Below are 15971 nucleotides of genomic sequence, written 5' to 3'. Positions count from 1 at the left end.
TGATCTCAATAATAAAGTTAAGGGAGAAGGAATTCGGGTATCATGGTTTAGCATCTGTAAATTCACAACCAGGATGTTCATCTTATCACAAGTTGGTTTTATCTTTGTGTATGACTTAAGGCAGCAGACATTTCTATTGCAACTTGATGTTTCGCAGTTCCGTCGCTCACCACATTTAGACTGGCAGATTTTTTTAAATTGGTATGGTGATGAGGTTTATTTTGCTCAACACAATATTTTATACTTGTTTAGCATCCAAGACTATAACACTTCGTTAAAAAATTTATGTCGACTCAAATTGTTGGAGAATTTTACATTTGAACAAATTTTACACTCTGGTCTCCCGCAGAAGTTAGTTAGTTACATTTTTAGCAAATATTAATCAAATTAATTTTTAAATATATAAAGAAATATTTTATAATTCTGTTTTTATATTTTGTTTTGTAATTTATTGCTTCGTTTTTTTTCTGTTTTTATATTTTGGTGAAAAAACTTTTGGCAGAAGAATAAACCATAATTGATAATAATAAAAATAAAATGTTTAAAAGTACTGTTGCAAAATAAGCTCAAATTAAACATCACTCAGATTTAAATTTTGCATTTATTTTTCAACTTTTTAATAATAAAATTTTTATTTTTGTTAATACTTGTTATTTTTTCATCATTATCACCATCTTATTGTTTTTATTGTAATAGAGATTTTTACAATGGACTTCATTTGGATTAATAAAACCACAGAAAATAAATCCACACTAAACCTATTTACTTTTTTTTTCTTCATTTTAGAGTACTAACATATATACATATGCTGTGATTTCAATTAACAGGATGTCAGGAATGGCAGGAATGTCAGGAATTTTGAAAATATAGGCAAAATGTCTGGAAAATATCAAAAATATTTGGTCTTTTCATGAAATTTATTTTTTAAAGTTTAAACTATCCGCTAAGTCCTTGTAATTCATATGCTTTTTATTTTCATATGATGTGTTTCAATGTATTTTCAGCTTGTATTTGCTTCATCTTTTGTTTCTTTTTTTCTTCGTGTACATTGCATTTTTTCTTCTTCCTTTAATAGTCATGGTAACAAGTAGGGGAGTAATATGGGGGTTAACTTTTAAGTGGAAACCCTTAATAAGCTATTCATTACTAGAACTATTGCTGGTATTGCTGTTTTAAATTTTCAAGTTTCATTGTAATGTATGGTTACTCAAAACTGCAATATTTCTTAAATTAGATTTTACTAGATTAGGTTAGATTCTCAGATTAAAGACAATTCTGCATATTTGTAGTTTTTATTTTAGACAATAGTTATATTGAAAGCAGTATTTAGATAACAGTAAAATGAATTCAGTGACAAGTGATGTTAGTTTCAGTTTTTTTGCTGACAACAGATTCGAGGATAGTCCTACTGAGGAAGAGATAGCTTTGTACAGTCCTTCATGCCAGCTATTGTTTAATGACTGCAGTGTCAAAAGAAAACAAAATCTTGATGATGTGGCAAGGAAACTTTTTGCGCATTTACCAACAGAGACATTTATTGGTAAATCAAGTCAAAGGAATAACAAGAAGAAAACTTCCTATTTTTCAACTGATCAGTATCTTATAGCAGAGCCTCCTGAAGAGAGATTTACCCAATTTACAAGTCCTGCAACTGCTAGTAACAATGAACCTGGAAATTTCTTACATAGCAGTGATATTAGAAAAATTCCCATATTAAACAATCATAATTCTGAGCTGGAATTAGACATTAAGGAAGAGTTAATGTCACCATTCGTTTCTGCAGTACAGAATTCAAGGTTTGTTATTTGTTATGGTATCGTTATTTGTAGATTCTTGATGTTATTCATTACATATCTAAAAAGGCTATTTGAACTTCCTATAAACTTCCATTTTTATGAACTTGTCTTCTATACTTTTTGTGACTTGCATCTTTTAAATCTGATATTTTTATAAGTCATTTAAATTCAGTTCACCCTAATACAAATTTTTATTACAAATCTTTCAAGTTTAATGTGTAGTTTCAGAATAAATATTCCTGATTTTAACATTGATTTACTCCATTTCTGTATTGTTCCAAGGTAAATTTATAAGGAGTAGCAACATAGGAACCATTTAACAAACAAAATTTATGTGCAAAACCAACCCAATCGACTCCTAATAGCCAGCAGCGAAAACACAAGTTTTTCAGATAAATGATGACGGCATAACAAAATTGCTGATGTCAGCAAATTTACATCCCCACCAATAAATTTCTTTCATGGTATACTGTATTCCTGCTAAGTTTCGTCAACATAGCTAATGTCATTTATTTAAGATTGTTAAATCCTACCCGTCAGTATATTTGATAACAAAAAAGTATACACGAGGTTAAAGAGTACAGGGGTGTAATTTTTAGGATATCATACAAACCAATGAAATGTCCTGAAAATGAAGTTGAAGATCTCTTATGTGACTGGGCTCGTCATATCAACCTGAGTGCTACCTTAGATAAACAATGTGCACCATTAGATGAAGAACAGCGAGAGGTGTGCTATATCTCTTTCTTTAGTGTTTTTAAAACTTGTGATGTCTGGTTATCAGAGATAAGACCTAGTGTTTTTTGCAATTTAACTGCAAAATGCTCTAATTTTATTTAAAAACACTAGAATAATCTGTCCTGTTCTTTAGGTGCTGCCAGTTTATGAAATGACGATTCCCATAGATGTACATGAACTCCTCAACTTCAATTGTAATAATTTTCAAGATATAACATTTATAAATTGCCTTTACTGACAGAATTTGTCTTAGAAACACACTGCCTATCTTTGTAGCTTGCAAATTGAAAATAATGTTCTGTTTTTTATTTTAGCTATGCTGGGAAATTTGATATTGTCATCACCACTAACATTTATAAATCATCTTAAGCAGGTACATAAGAAAAAATTTTGACAAGAGTCATAAGACGTGAATGTTATGAGCCTTTTAAAGTGGATTCCTACTCAAAAAGGAATTGAAACAGATCGGGACAGACAATTGTGATTTCTGGAATCTGATTGGTTGATAACATTTTCCGTTCTGATTCAAAATTAAAGTTAAAATCATTTCAACTGTTTTTGTGGACAGGAACGAAAAAAATTTAAAGAAATAGAATAATTAACAGATAACCAATCAAACTTAAGTATTTATTGTTCTGTTCTGATCCGTTTGGCTTTTGAGTGGAAATCCATCTTTAATCAAGGCATTGGTAAGGTTTTAGTATTAAGAATTAGCATTGTGTTATTTAGAAGTGGATGTCTTCTTTTAAATTGAAAAGACCATTGCTTCCTTTTAAGGCTATAATACAATCATGATTAATAATATTTGATTTCTAACAAATCATGCAGTGTGTTTTTAAAAATGTTATAAAATTTAGCTGTTATGATTAATCATGTAACTTTTAAAAAGTCGCACATGTTTTACTTTTTAAGATTAACCAAAGACTTTTATCCAATCAGAATTTTGAACACTAGATCCGGCAAGTGAGCAAGAAAAAAAATTAAACTTCTTAGCATATTTTTATATTGTTTGCTATAAGTTTTGCGTAGTGCGTAAAAATATATCAAAGCTAAATGAATATAGCAAATTTTATTGCATATTTTTTCTCTAAACACACCTTACTCACAACATACAAAGCTTGCTCTTTTTATCCTTGGGTTCATTTTTTTTTCTCGAATTTCTTTTATTTTTGCCACAAACTGCAATAACTACCACTACTAGAACCAATTCGTCCAAGTTTGTTTATTTTGGCTTCCCCTAACAAAAAGTCAGATATGATTAATCAACTAATGTGCTACAACTGTTACACAAAACTCAACCATTACACAAACTCAACCATTACACAAACTCAACCATTACACAAAACTCAACCATTACACAAACTCAACCATTACACAAACTCAACCATTACACAAACTCAACCATTACACGAAACTCAACCATTACACGAAACTCAACCATTACACAAAACTCAACCATTACACAAAACTCAACCATTACACAAAACTCAACCATTACACAAACTCAACCATTACACAAACTCAACCATTACACAAAACTCAACCATTACACAAACTCAACCATTACACGAAACTCAACCATTACACAAACTCAACCATAACACAAACTCAACCATTACACAAAACTCAACAATTACACAAAACTTAACAATTACACGAAACTCAACCATTACACGAAACTCAACCATTACACAAAACTCAACCATTACACAAAACTCAACCATTACACGAAACTCAACCATTACACAAACTCAACCATTACACGAAACTCAACCATTACACAAAACTCAACCATTACACAAACTCAACCATTACACAAAACTCAACCATTACACAAACTCAACCATTACACAAACTCAACAATTACACAAAACTCAACAATTACACAAAACTCAACCATTACACAAAACTCAACCATTACACAAACTCAACCATTACACAAACTCAACCATTACACGAAACTCAACCATTACACGAAACTCAACCATTACACAAACTCAACCATTAAACAAACTCAACTATTACACAAACTCAACCATTACACAAACTCAACAATTACACAAAACTCAACCATTACACAAAACTCAACCATTACACAAACTCAACCATTACACAAACTCAACCATTACACAAAACTGAACTATTACACAAACTCAACCATTACACAAAACTCAACCATTACACAAAACTCAACCATTACACAAACTCAACCATTACACAAACTCAACCATTACACAAAACTCTGTAGTATCTTAGGCTTCTCATTCTCATTCTGAACAGCTATTTTCTCTAAGTACAAGTTTGTAGTTTATATTTTAGGTTTGTTATAATATTGTGAAAGGAAATGATATGTTAATGAAGTTATATTCACCATATCAAGTAGTTATCAAACCGAACTTTATGAGTGTTCCGACCACTAAAGAGTATGTCTTACGTCTTGTCGTGCTTCATTGGTTTGTAGTTAAACAGATGCTTGCTGTTTGTGCTTTGTAGATTCGCAGTGTTTAGTCAAAAAAGAGAATTGTCTGCCCCTTTTATAGTCAGTGACTAGGTGTGATATTTTGAAAGGACATTAAAGAATTCAACAGTAGTTTTAGCACTGACACGTTTTAGATACCCAGAAATTTTGCCGAAATTTAGTTAAAAATTAGTAAATTTTCTGTTTGAGAATTTTTTAGAGAATCCCGTTTTTTTTATTGTGAAAGTTTCATTAATTACTACTACTTCAGTATTTCTGTTTCCCAGGATAAAATGTAAAAATCTGTACCGTACAATTGTTTTGTTTCCAGGACAACAGTAGAATCGTCAAGGTGTATAGCCAATATGAAACGCAATCACAGCAAACTTTTCAAAGTTCGTGGATTGGTTATAGGATTGTCCTCTAACGTACCATACACGTAAGAAAATGTCTACTTTGCCTATTTTATGGTAAATTATATTTTAACACGTGTGTAAGTAGTACAAGACTTATCATTTGCAAATGTAAAGAATACATAATCTATGTGTTTCAAGAAAGAATGTAGATGTTTTTTGTAATGTTAGGAACGTAAAATTTCTGTGTTTGTAGTAAAAGTGCAGAATACAGATGTTTGCAGGAAGATTGCATTTGGTTTGGTGAACATTGTTACCTTATTACGTCATCAGTTGGATCAGTGGAAGCTGATGTTGTCAGGTAAGATGTCAAGAAAATTTGTTTTCATTGACAGACGGCTTCACTAAGTAAAGCGCCAGCATAAAAAATAGAAAACAAACTATTTTTAAGAAATAGCTTTCTATATTAAAAATGGTTGCATTCGTTTTTTATGAAATTTAACACAGAAATACTGACACCAGGGGGAATTTGCTATAAGTTCGGCTGTTGTTAAAATCTTACATCTAACCTGCTAAATGTTGTTTTTAAACACCTAAGAGACCATAAAATGCGAATCAACTGTAAATAATCCTAACACTGCTATTATTTCCATCCTTAATTTAAGCTCTATCCAGTGGCACAAGTAATTTTACAGTAATATGGAGAATTTCGCTTGAACTAGGCTGCAATTAATTATTAATTCTTTCTTTATCTTTTAGAACAGACTTTCAATGTGATGGATGTGGAAATTTTTTAGTTGAAGATATATCTAAAAGAACATTTGCTGGTAAACGAACTTTATTAAATCTCTTTCATTTCATTTTTTTTTTTTTTTTGTTTTTTAAATAAGATTCGCCAGAGCTTTCTAAGTTTATGAAAAAGGATGAAATAATCTACAACCACACTGCACATTTTTTGCAGTCTTTCGAGAGGCTTTTAGGTTGATAAATATTTTAGAGAACAAGCTAGTTAGACACCAAATTTTTGTGTTTCTAATGAAACCCAATCAACTGGCATAGATCTTTTTATAACTGAAAGTCATGCAAGAAGTTAAAATGAATAAAAGTTCTATATAGTAAGCACCTGCCCACTATGAACATAAAGGCAATTACCGAGTATCTTTTGTTTCTTACTACCTTCTTGTTTATTTTAGACAAAATATATTGTTTTGTGATACCAAAAGAAGCTGCTAAAAATTTGAGGTGTATCAACAACATAAATAACCATCGTTCACAAGCTATCAAGATGCTTTTAAAAGGTTGTTATTGTTTATAGTTTATGATTGCACTTGCACCTAAAAATAAGTTATTTGTAGAATTATACCAAACTGAACTAGTAAAGGACATTTTTTGATGAGTGGAGTTAAGCATAACATATGTTCATTTTTTCACACATTAAAAGATTGTCATCAGAGTTTTTTTTCAGAAATCACCCTACTTTTCTGTTAAGACATTTTTTATATAAATCTGATTATCTTTAGATGATATGTGTAAAAGTATTCATATTGGAGGTTATTTCTGGTTTACTGGTGTGTACAAGAATGATGTACTATTATCGTCTCAACTGAGTGTTCAAAACTTGTTTGAAGTGTTGAATGTCGAGCCAGTAAGCCACTTCTGTTTTCGGTGCAACTGATTGTTCAAAATTTGTTTGAAGTTTTGAATGTCGAGCCAGTAAGTCGCTTTTGTTTTCGGTGCAACTGATTGTTCAAAATTTGTTTGAAGTTTTGAATGTCGAGCCAGTAAGCCGCTTTTGTTTTCGGTGCAACTGATTGTTCAAAATTTGTTTGAAGTTTTGAATGTCGAGCCAGTAAGTCGCTTTTTTGATTTATCTTAAAATCTTTTCTTTTTGGTATATTTTCCAGTGTATTATATTCCAATAGTAATACTAGTTATATGTGTTATAAAAAAATGTCAACATCTTTTCCATTTTTTGTACATATATTTGTTTTTTACTAGGATGTCCCATTTATAAATAAAGTTAAAAGCTTTCAAAAACTTCTCCCTGATCCTGTCTGTACCTTATATCAAGGTAAAAAACATTTTCTAACAATAAAAGCTCGGCGATCTTCGGTTAGACTTGTTTTCTTTTTTTTTTTAAACCCAGATCGAAAAACATCACCGTGGAGTTTTGCATCAAGTTTAGTATATACTTTTCTTGGTAAGTATATTCTTGAAGTTTTATTTTGCATCGACCTAGTTAAGTTTCACTTGGTAATTAAGCATTGAAGATTTGGTTTGTACTAAATGACTTTTGTAACCTAAAAAATATTACCACTTATCTGTTCAGTCATTGAATTAAATAAATATTTACGTGACAAACAAGTGAGTTTATTTTAGCCTCGAAGACGTTTGTATGTGTATATGTCCTTTCAGTAGCTACATGTTAACTGGTGTTTGCGTATTTCAGATACGGTGTATCCAGCTGGAATGTTTCATCTTTTTAAAACGGTAATATTGTTCAGTCTGGTGATGGAGGGTGACAAATCTATTCTAAACATCGAGGGAAAGGGTGAGATAAAAAACACGAATAACAACTTGCATGTCTTGGTTGAAGATGAAGAAATTTTAGCCTACCAAAGACAAATGTTGTATGCGATCAGTTATAGTGAGTCGAGTGTTGTGCATCGTGTCCCTCTTTATTTGTTTGGTGCTGTTAACGATGATGGCTCAGTTGTATATGTCGATGGTGAGCCATTTTGTTCTTTCCTTCATCTTATGTACTCTGTATCACTTTTTTATGAGATAATAATATAGGTTGAAGTAAAAAGTATACACTTTGAGAATTTCGATACAAGTCTTTCAAAAGAACTTGAATTTAGATACTATCACAAGAAATCTATTTACACCACGTGTATTTTAGTATCCAGTTTTTTGATATTCTTTGTTTTGTAATGATTTAGATAAAAAGCAGTCTCGATTTCTCCCGGATGTGAAAAATTGAAATAGGTTTATTATACTTTGTAAATTCGCAGAAAAAAATGCTTAAAACTTCTGTGATTGATCGCTAAATTGCATGTGTAGACAGAGAATAAATATATAGGCCAATTTGTTCCCCCAAATTAGTTCGATTACACATGCAGAGTTTCACTGGAAGGAAGCAAGTTGTTACTTTATAGTCCTGATATTTTTAAAAAATCGATATTCTTAATTCTAGCTCATTTAACAAACCTTTAGTGTCATGTTTCTTCCGCATTTAGGTGGAAGTTTGTCTCTTGCATCAACTGGAATATGTGTTATACCAAACATAACTGAATTAAAGAAAAATACCATAGAGCAGCTTCAGAAAGGTTGGTTTTGATTTTGCGTAACTGTAATGCTTTGATTTAACGCCCTCACCGTCTTTTGATTAAAACTGGCTTCTTTAAATTTTGATATCTATGTCTCTTTCTTTTAAACTCTCCTAATCAAATCATTACAGTATTTACAATGTTGACTATGTTGTTACTGTTAACGTTTTGTTACCATACTTTATTCTTTTGTCTTTCCGTGAAAACAAGTTGCTTTAAAAAGTTTATTCTATTACGACTGTCATCTCTGTTCTATTTTTCTCAAAAACTTCACTTCTCTTCATATTTTTACAGTATGCGAAAGTGAAACAATTACAATCAACATTCCAAGAAAACAACACGAAGAAGTTCAACAATCACAATTCGTTCTACCATTTAAAAGCTCTGTCTGGTGTTGTTGTGAAAATTCGTTCGATATCTCACACAAAGTAAGTAAGAGGGTAGAAAATATAGTTGGGACGAAAGTGTAGTATTTAACCAGTCGAGTTACCAGTCCTTGAAAATCTCAAAATTGGAAAAACCTAGAATATCCATCATGTTCTTGAAAGAAACTCTTAAAATATGAATTATTGGAACTGTTCTTGATAGTTTCTTCCGTAAAAAATATTTTTTTAAATAGTTCCTGTAAGAAAGTTTGACAATTAGACATTTTCCTTGTTTACAAACCCTTAAAAAATAGCCAAGAAATGGAGAAAACCTTGAAAACATTCAAAGTGTTAAAAAAACTGGTCTTTGCTTAACAGACAGCCATTTTTAATTTTGCTATTAAAAGCTGTGCTTATTATAGGAGACGGTACCATCTGCATTTCTCAGGTAGCTACTCTATTTTTTTCTTCTTCATCTATGCTTTCAAATCGAAAATTAAATAAATAATACGCTTGTTTTTAGTCAGTTGCATCTGGTGTTATCTAATCGAACGCAGAACAAATGGAATAATTTTGATGAAGTTCTCTCTGCGAATATACTTGGAAAAGCTTCTAAGCCTATGCAACAATATACTGGAACGTTAATAACTCATTCGCATATGATGGAGGTGTGTTCACTACATATCAAAAAATCATTTTTAATCTTAGTAGTGGTTTATTAGTTCTCGTTTTCGTAAGAGTAAAAATAAGTTTGTTTTACTGTATTTACACAACAAGTTAAGTATCCAGCAGCGTATTTTGAAGTATCCAATTTAAAATATTTCACTAAGTAGAATGTTTCACCGTGCTTTATTTACAGAAAATTACAGGTTTGGCGCTTCATAGCAAAATCGTGATACTAAAGCTTAGTTCCCACTGCGGCGATTAGCTCTTATCGCTCATCGCTTATATGGTTTATCGCCCATCGCTTATATGATTTATCGCCAAAGTTCATCACCCACCAATTATCGCCGATGTGTTCCCACTGGTTGTTTATTTTTTATCTCTTGTCGAATTTTTGACATAAGAAGAACATTGTTCTGAAAGTAAAGCAAACATGGTTGCTAGCAAGACAAGAAGGAAATTTTTTTATGGTTTTAAGAAACAGAATTAAAAGAGAACAAAAACGAAGAAAAAAAACGATTTTGAGTACAGGACATTTTCAAGCATAGGAAAAACAAAGGTGCTTATAATCAAACTCTGGCGAAGTTACGTGTGACTGTCAGAGAGTTCTTAGCTTTTTGAGAATGTCTCCTGAACGATTTGACCATTTCTTCTTTTTCGAAAACAACACAGCAAATAACATTTATAGACAGCAAGCAAAAAAAATACGATAATAACCTCGCTTTCTGTGGTGCCGTGCCATGCCATCATAGTTTCTTATTATCTATTTTATAAGATCACGTAAGTACTTACTGCATTATAAGTCCCTGTCAAAAAGTTTCACGGGTACATTTATCATCACATTGAAAAAAAAAATAGTTTTTGCACTCCATGGTGATTTGGTGAAACATAAACAAATCACTTTAAATCCATAATGTGTGTCCTTTGTAAGTCTTATCTTTTCGGACATAATAAAAAGATCAAGAAATAGGGCGACGAACCAAGCATCGCCCATCATTTTTGCGTTTGTCGCCGAACTTTTTAAGTTGGACGACGAACTTTAGCATTCCAACCAAACTCATCGTCGACGATGAAGTATGGGAGATAGCGATTATCGCGGCAGTGGGAGCCAAGCTTAAATTCACCAAAAAACAAATTTTTTGTAAATCGTGATATTTCCAAATATGGATCATAAAGTTTAATTTTACGCAAATATATTTTAATGGTTAGGATTGTTTTAAATTACAACAAAAAAACACGAAATTACATCATGAAGTACAGTTTTACTGTTTTTCAAATTCGCTTTTTTCTATTACTTTCGAAAATTATTTCCGCGAAAGTGCGAAAGTTTCGCGTTTTTACCTGTGATATTTTTGACCATGTAGTATGTACTATATCCAGTTTCGCATGTCTCAATGCATCCAATGTAGAACTTTCGTAGCATATATTTTTGCATAAAAAAACCTTATTTGGTAGTTATTGTTGCTGACTTTACATAATCTTGATGACAAATTTAGTCAGCTTTTGAGTGTTGATACCTTTTTACATAGGTGATATCACGTGTAAGAAGTCATACTGTAGAGATGTCTTTAGAAGCATACAAGTTCATCAAAACGTTTTACTTAGTTAGTAGAAGAGTGAACAGTCACGTGACGCATATTACCTTGCAAACTTTGTAAGATAAGACTTATTTTAGCAGTAGTTTATTAGAGATGTAATCAAAAGTTTTTTGATATAACTTGGGCTCTTTTGTTTCAAACCGTTCAGGACAGGCAGACCATTTAATTATAGCCAGTGAAATTAAGCACTCTGGTTGGTAAATAACTGCGCTTGCGAGAACTTTGCATTTGCCTAACGGAAATAAAGAAATTTTAAAATGAATTCCTTAGCTAAAATATTTCCTCACTAAAACTTTAAATTATTTTTTTTTTGATATTTCCAAAATTCTTCTGATTTCTAAAAACATAGTTTGTGTAAAAATTGATTTACACGGGGTAGATTGTCCGTTAAATTTTCGCCGCTTTTTATGACAATGTTGATTTTGTAACGCTTATTTTGTTATAGGTTACGTTTATCTGCTGCTCATGCTAAACTTATGCTATATAAGAAGGTAGGTGTACCCATTCACAGTATTCGTAGGAGAGTGACGCATGCGCAGTATTCGTAAGAAAATTACGCATGCGCAGTGTAGGGAGGTTTTCAACAGTTTGGGACGAGAAGTGTGGAATATTCACAGATTTTACGTTACACAGAAAACTCACAGGCTTAATTTCCTCCAACAACATATCCGGAATCTTGTGTCTCTTTAGGATAAACAAAATTATCAAAAAATGTAGTTGTCACCTGAAAGTTATATGAACCTTTTTTTAAAAAATTACCATGATATGTCTTGCGCTCGTCTTATCCCTGGAACGGCTGAGAACCTGTATAAAAAAAGCTGACTGTCTGTCCCGACGGTTGCTTTTCACTTTTCTTACTAACTTTCTTAGAAACTTTCTTTACGTTTTACTTAGGTATCGGTGGATGATGCTGTTGTTAGCATTCATATACTTGAACAACTAATGGCGTTGAAATATGGTAATTTTTGATTCATTTACTTTTTTTTAATTTACTGAATGAAGTAGGCAAGACGCTTTAGAAAAAAATCTGAAATGACGTAATTTTTTCAAACGTTTTTGAACACTGGTCCAAAGAACATCATGAATCAGTTTGACTGATTAAATTTACTTATATCTACTAACAGGTGACTCGATTCTTGGTGTGACACCTGTATTACATTTCGAAAACAAGGACATGTCACGCTTCATTGGACCCGAGGTAAGTTCAGTGAGGAGATGTTTTCAAAGTTCGGTACTATATCACTTGCATATCATCCGATTTAGTAGACCTGTTTTCTTTTAGTATGATAGTAATACAACGGCGTACTCACCTGTGATCTGACTTTTTATTCAGGGGTGCTTCTATGTTTTTTTGCTGAAAAATTGCAACATTATAGTCACTGTTCGTGGGCATAGCTATGTAACCAATGCTACTGTATGCTGTTGTATTAGGTCCTCTTAGAACCTTAGAACAATCCTTCCCATAAAACCTCCTAAAAACATTAAATTGTGTGGGATTTGAGAGGAGTAATGATAAAACGAACATACACTACTTTCAAATTAACATTAAAACGTTTGTTGCTGATTGATAAAAATATCAAAATAACAGGGAAATATTTGATGTTTCTTACTTCGTATGTATCAAAGGTTAAGTGCTCAACAATGAACAAGAATTGCTTTATTGCATTTATCGCCTCGTAAAGTAACAGTGTTTTTTACTTTTAACATATATAAACAAAATATAAAAAATTGTCATATAATGTCAACTAGTCAACCGTAGCACAGAGTATGAAGTTTAAAAGCACATCAAACGAAGACATTGTATAATAATGCTTAAAAGAATCTTCCTAGTTAACTTTTCGTGTATTTATTTAGAACGATCTATTTCTGCGCCAATTGAAAAAACACATCGTTCAATATTGTTCATCTTATTATCCAGACGCGCTATCTGATGTTTTACTTGATGAAGAATAAAACTGCAGTGACTAATATCACTTTGATGATAATGTGAAAAAAAAGTTGGTGATCTTAGCGACAGATAGCAGATCTCGTGTTTTCTTTGTCTCAAAAAAATAGTGTTTTGTTTAAGAGTTTGGTGGTTATATGTATTCTTGAAAGTGTTTCTGCAATCCTAGACAAAAAATATTTACACAAATATTGGCAAAAAGGCATTTTCTTGGTCATTTTGCAAATAGGGACAAAAGCTTCACACGGTACCAAAATTTTAAAGTCGCGACGTCTCACACACACGTAGGATAGACAAACAGCATTTAAAATGTGCTAGTCGCATTCTGTAGCTCGCCCGCACTGCGAAATATTCCACGTCGAGGCAACAACAGTTAGCATATGAGTGTGGGCTAAATAACCAAAAATTCTACGTCCACTCTAAACACTGACAAGTTCAAATGTGTAAATCTAATCACGGAATAGCCTTTGCAATTACTTGTGGTGGCGAACTTTAAAGTTAGTTGTCTTGTCTAAAATTATTTTGACTAGGACTGTAGATACACACGTAATCTAAACCTGTGCTAGAATACTTTCACCATAAATCAATAAAATAGAAAGATTCAGAAGAATCCTGAATGGTTATGTTCTTAAAGACGTTTGCGAATGTGTTGTATTAACAGTCGCGTACCGTAGAAGCTGTTAGGCGTTATTAAAGTATCTAGCTAGTTTTTAGTCTTTTACAATAACATTTCATAAGTATCTATGGTGACAAGAAAGGTCTCTTACCTCCCTCATGCATATGCTACTAATTGTATGTTTATGTTACACACAGAACTGATAAATTATATTTTCATCGGTAGCTACTGCAATTCTAAATAAAAAAACCATTTTGATTTTTTCGAGCATAATTTTCTCTTAAAATTTTATCAAAATCTCTTAAAGCATGAAATGATTCTTGTGTGTTTTCTTAAAATTTGACCCAAGACCTTCTTGTCAAATTAAACATTAAATTAAATATTAAACACAATTTGATTTACGTTTGCAGTTTTAATTCACAGTTTCTTACATAAAAATAGTTCCTTCTGTGGGAAAAGTTTGTGAAGATAAAAAACGTGATGGGAACGGTTGGAATAAATTAATTTTAAATAAACTTTCGACTAGACAGCGAATTGGTTCAACATCTCTTCACTACTTAAAAAAACTTGTTGACCTGATTTGCCATATTTTTCCTGATTTGATAAGAAGAGCAAAAACGATTTAAATAAAATGTATTTAGAGCGATGTGGAAATATTTATTGAGTTCTGACGGGAAAGTTTTACAGTTTCTTTTGTAAAAAAAATGTACCAATGTTAGAAATTATATTTAAGAATGATATGGGAAATATTTAAAAAAAAATGTATTTAGAGCGATATAGAAATTTTAATTGAATTTTGACCAAAATGTTTGCAGGGTTTTTTGTAATAAAGTTTACTAATGTTAGAAATTATATTTAAGAGTGATATGAAAATATTTATCGAGTTTTGACCAAAATATTTGCAGTTTTTTTGTGAAAGATTTTACCAATGTTAGAAAATATATTTAAGAGTGATATGGATATATTTATCGAGTTCTGACCAAAATATTTGCAGGGTTTTTTTGTGAAAAGTTGTACTAATGTTAGAAATTATATTTAAAAGTGATATGAAAATATTTATCAAGTTCTGACCAAGATTTTGCAGGGTTTTTTTTTGAAAAGTTGTACTAATGTTAGAAAGTATTTAAGAGTGGTATGAAAATATTTATTAAAATTCTGTTCAAAATAAAAGCATTTTTCTTAGAAAAAAATCACTCATATAAAAATAGTTTCTTTCGTGGGAAGAATTTGTGAAGATAAGAAAACGAGATGGGAATGGTTGGAATGCATTAATTTTAAATCAACTTTCGACTATACAGTAAAGTAGTTCGATATCTTTTCGTAATATGGACGGCGGTTCAGTTCATAGCATGGAGATGTTTGCCAAGTGCTTGTTATCGCAGCTACGGCTCATACTATAAGGGAGAAATTTAAGTACTTTTTAGTTGATTAATTTTCGAATTTTACAAATATTCACAACAATTGCTATAAAAATTTTTGTATTTGATAAAAAAAATGACCAGCCTATGTGACATGAGCAAGTTCACTTAAAAGCTATTATTGCAATGAATAAACCTGAAATAAATTAAAAATGCGAAAAAGTACAGGTATATTTTTGAAAATTATTCTTCGGATAAAATCTTTAAAACGGTTCAGAAAAGCATTTTTATAAAATTCGCGAAAATAAGTTTTCGCAAAAATTACTCAACTTAGGTAATTGGTGCATGCTTTACATGAGGTTGAGAGGACGCTCGTTAAAAACAATTAAAAATAATCATTCAGTTGTTGTGAACGATGCATAAATTTGGGAGGGGTTTCACAAAATGAAGTGTAAAACATTTAAAAAAACTAACTTCCATTTTTTAGTTACATTTTATTGCTAGGCGATGGATCAAAAACACATATATAATTCATCGGAAAAAGGAGATTTTCCCAAGACATAATGAATTGCATTGATATTGAATTTAAAAATAGGTGAATAGTTAGTTTGTTTCCTCTTCCACCTTTTCCCATGTTAGGATGCAAGCCCCTCCCCCATACCACTTTTGTAGAATTTCATTTGGTTTCCTAAACTTTTAAGATCTGAAATCAGAACATCCCAAAAACTTTTTAGAGTGCTTAGCTATTGCGA

The 15971-nt window shown here is 31.4% G+C and overlaps 1 protein-coding gene across 2 annotated transcripts; it reads left to right on the top strand.

Annotated features, from left to right (window-relative positions):
* Window positions 1-1332: 1332 nt before the first annotated feature.
* On the top strand, window positions 1333-14091 carry LOC130645674 (minichromosome maintenance domain-containing protein 2-like). Of its 2 annotated transcripts, XM_057451732.1 has the most exons (22): window positions 1333-1796; window positions 2396-2525; window positions 2668-2728; window positions 2849-2907; window positions 4854-4957; window positions 5324-5431; window positions 5602-5706; window positions 6105-6172; window positions 6539-6643; window positions 6866-6990; window positions 7344-7416; window positions 7492-7545; window positions 7795-8073; window positions 8585-8674; window positions 8969-9102; window positions 9462-9487; window positions 9563-9707; window positions 11232-11356; window positions 11746-11791; window positions 12195-12258; window positions 12425-12498; window positions 13155-14091. In XM_057451732.1, the coding sequence occupies exons 1-22, from the start codon at window positions 1342-1344 to the stop codon at window positions 13251-13253; spliced, it is 2529 nt and encodes an 842-aa protein (XP_057307715.1). In that variant the 5' UTR covers window positions 1333-1341; the 3' UTR covers window positions 13254-14091. The 2 variants fall into 2 exon arrangements, 1 of the variants encoding a protein (XP_057307715.1); XR_008982721.1 differs by lacking the exons at window positions 11232-11356; window positions 13155-14091.
* Window positions 14092-15971: the final 1880 nt, after the last annotated feature.

This window comes from Hydractinia symbiolongicarpus, chromosome 5 (assembly GCF_029227915.1).
Source record: "Hydractinia symbiolongicarpus strain clone_291-10 chromosome 5, HSymV2.1, whole genome shotgun sequence".
In the NCBI taxonomy this organism is placed as follows: domain Eukaryota; kingdom Metazoa; phylum Cnidaria; class Hydrozoa; order Anthoathecata; family Hydractiniidae; genus Hydractinia; species Hydractinia symbiolongicarpus.
This window is presented reverse-complemented; position numbering and strand designations above follow the sequence as displayed.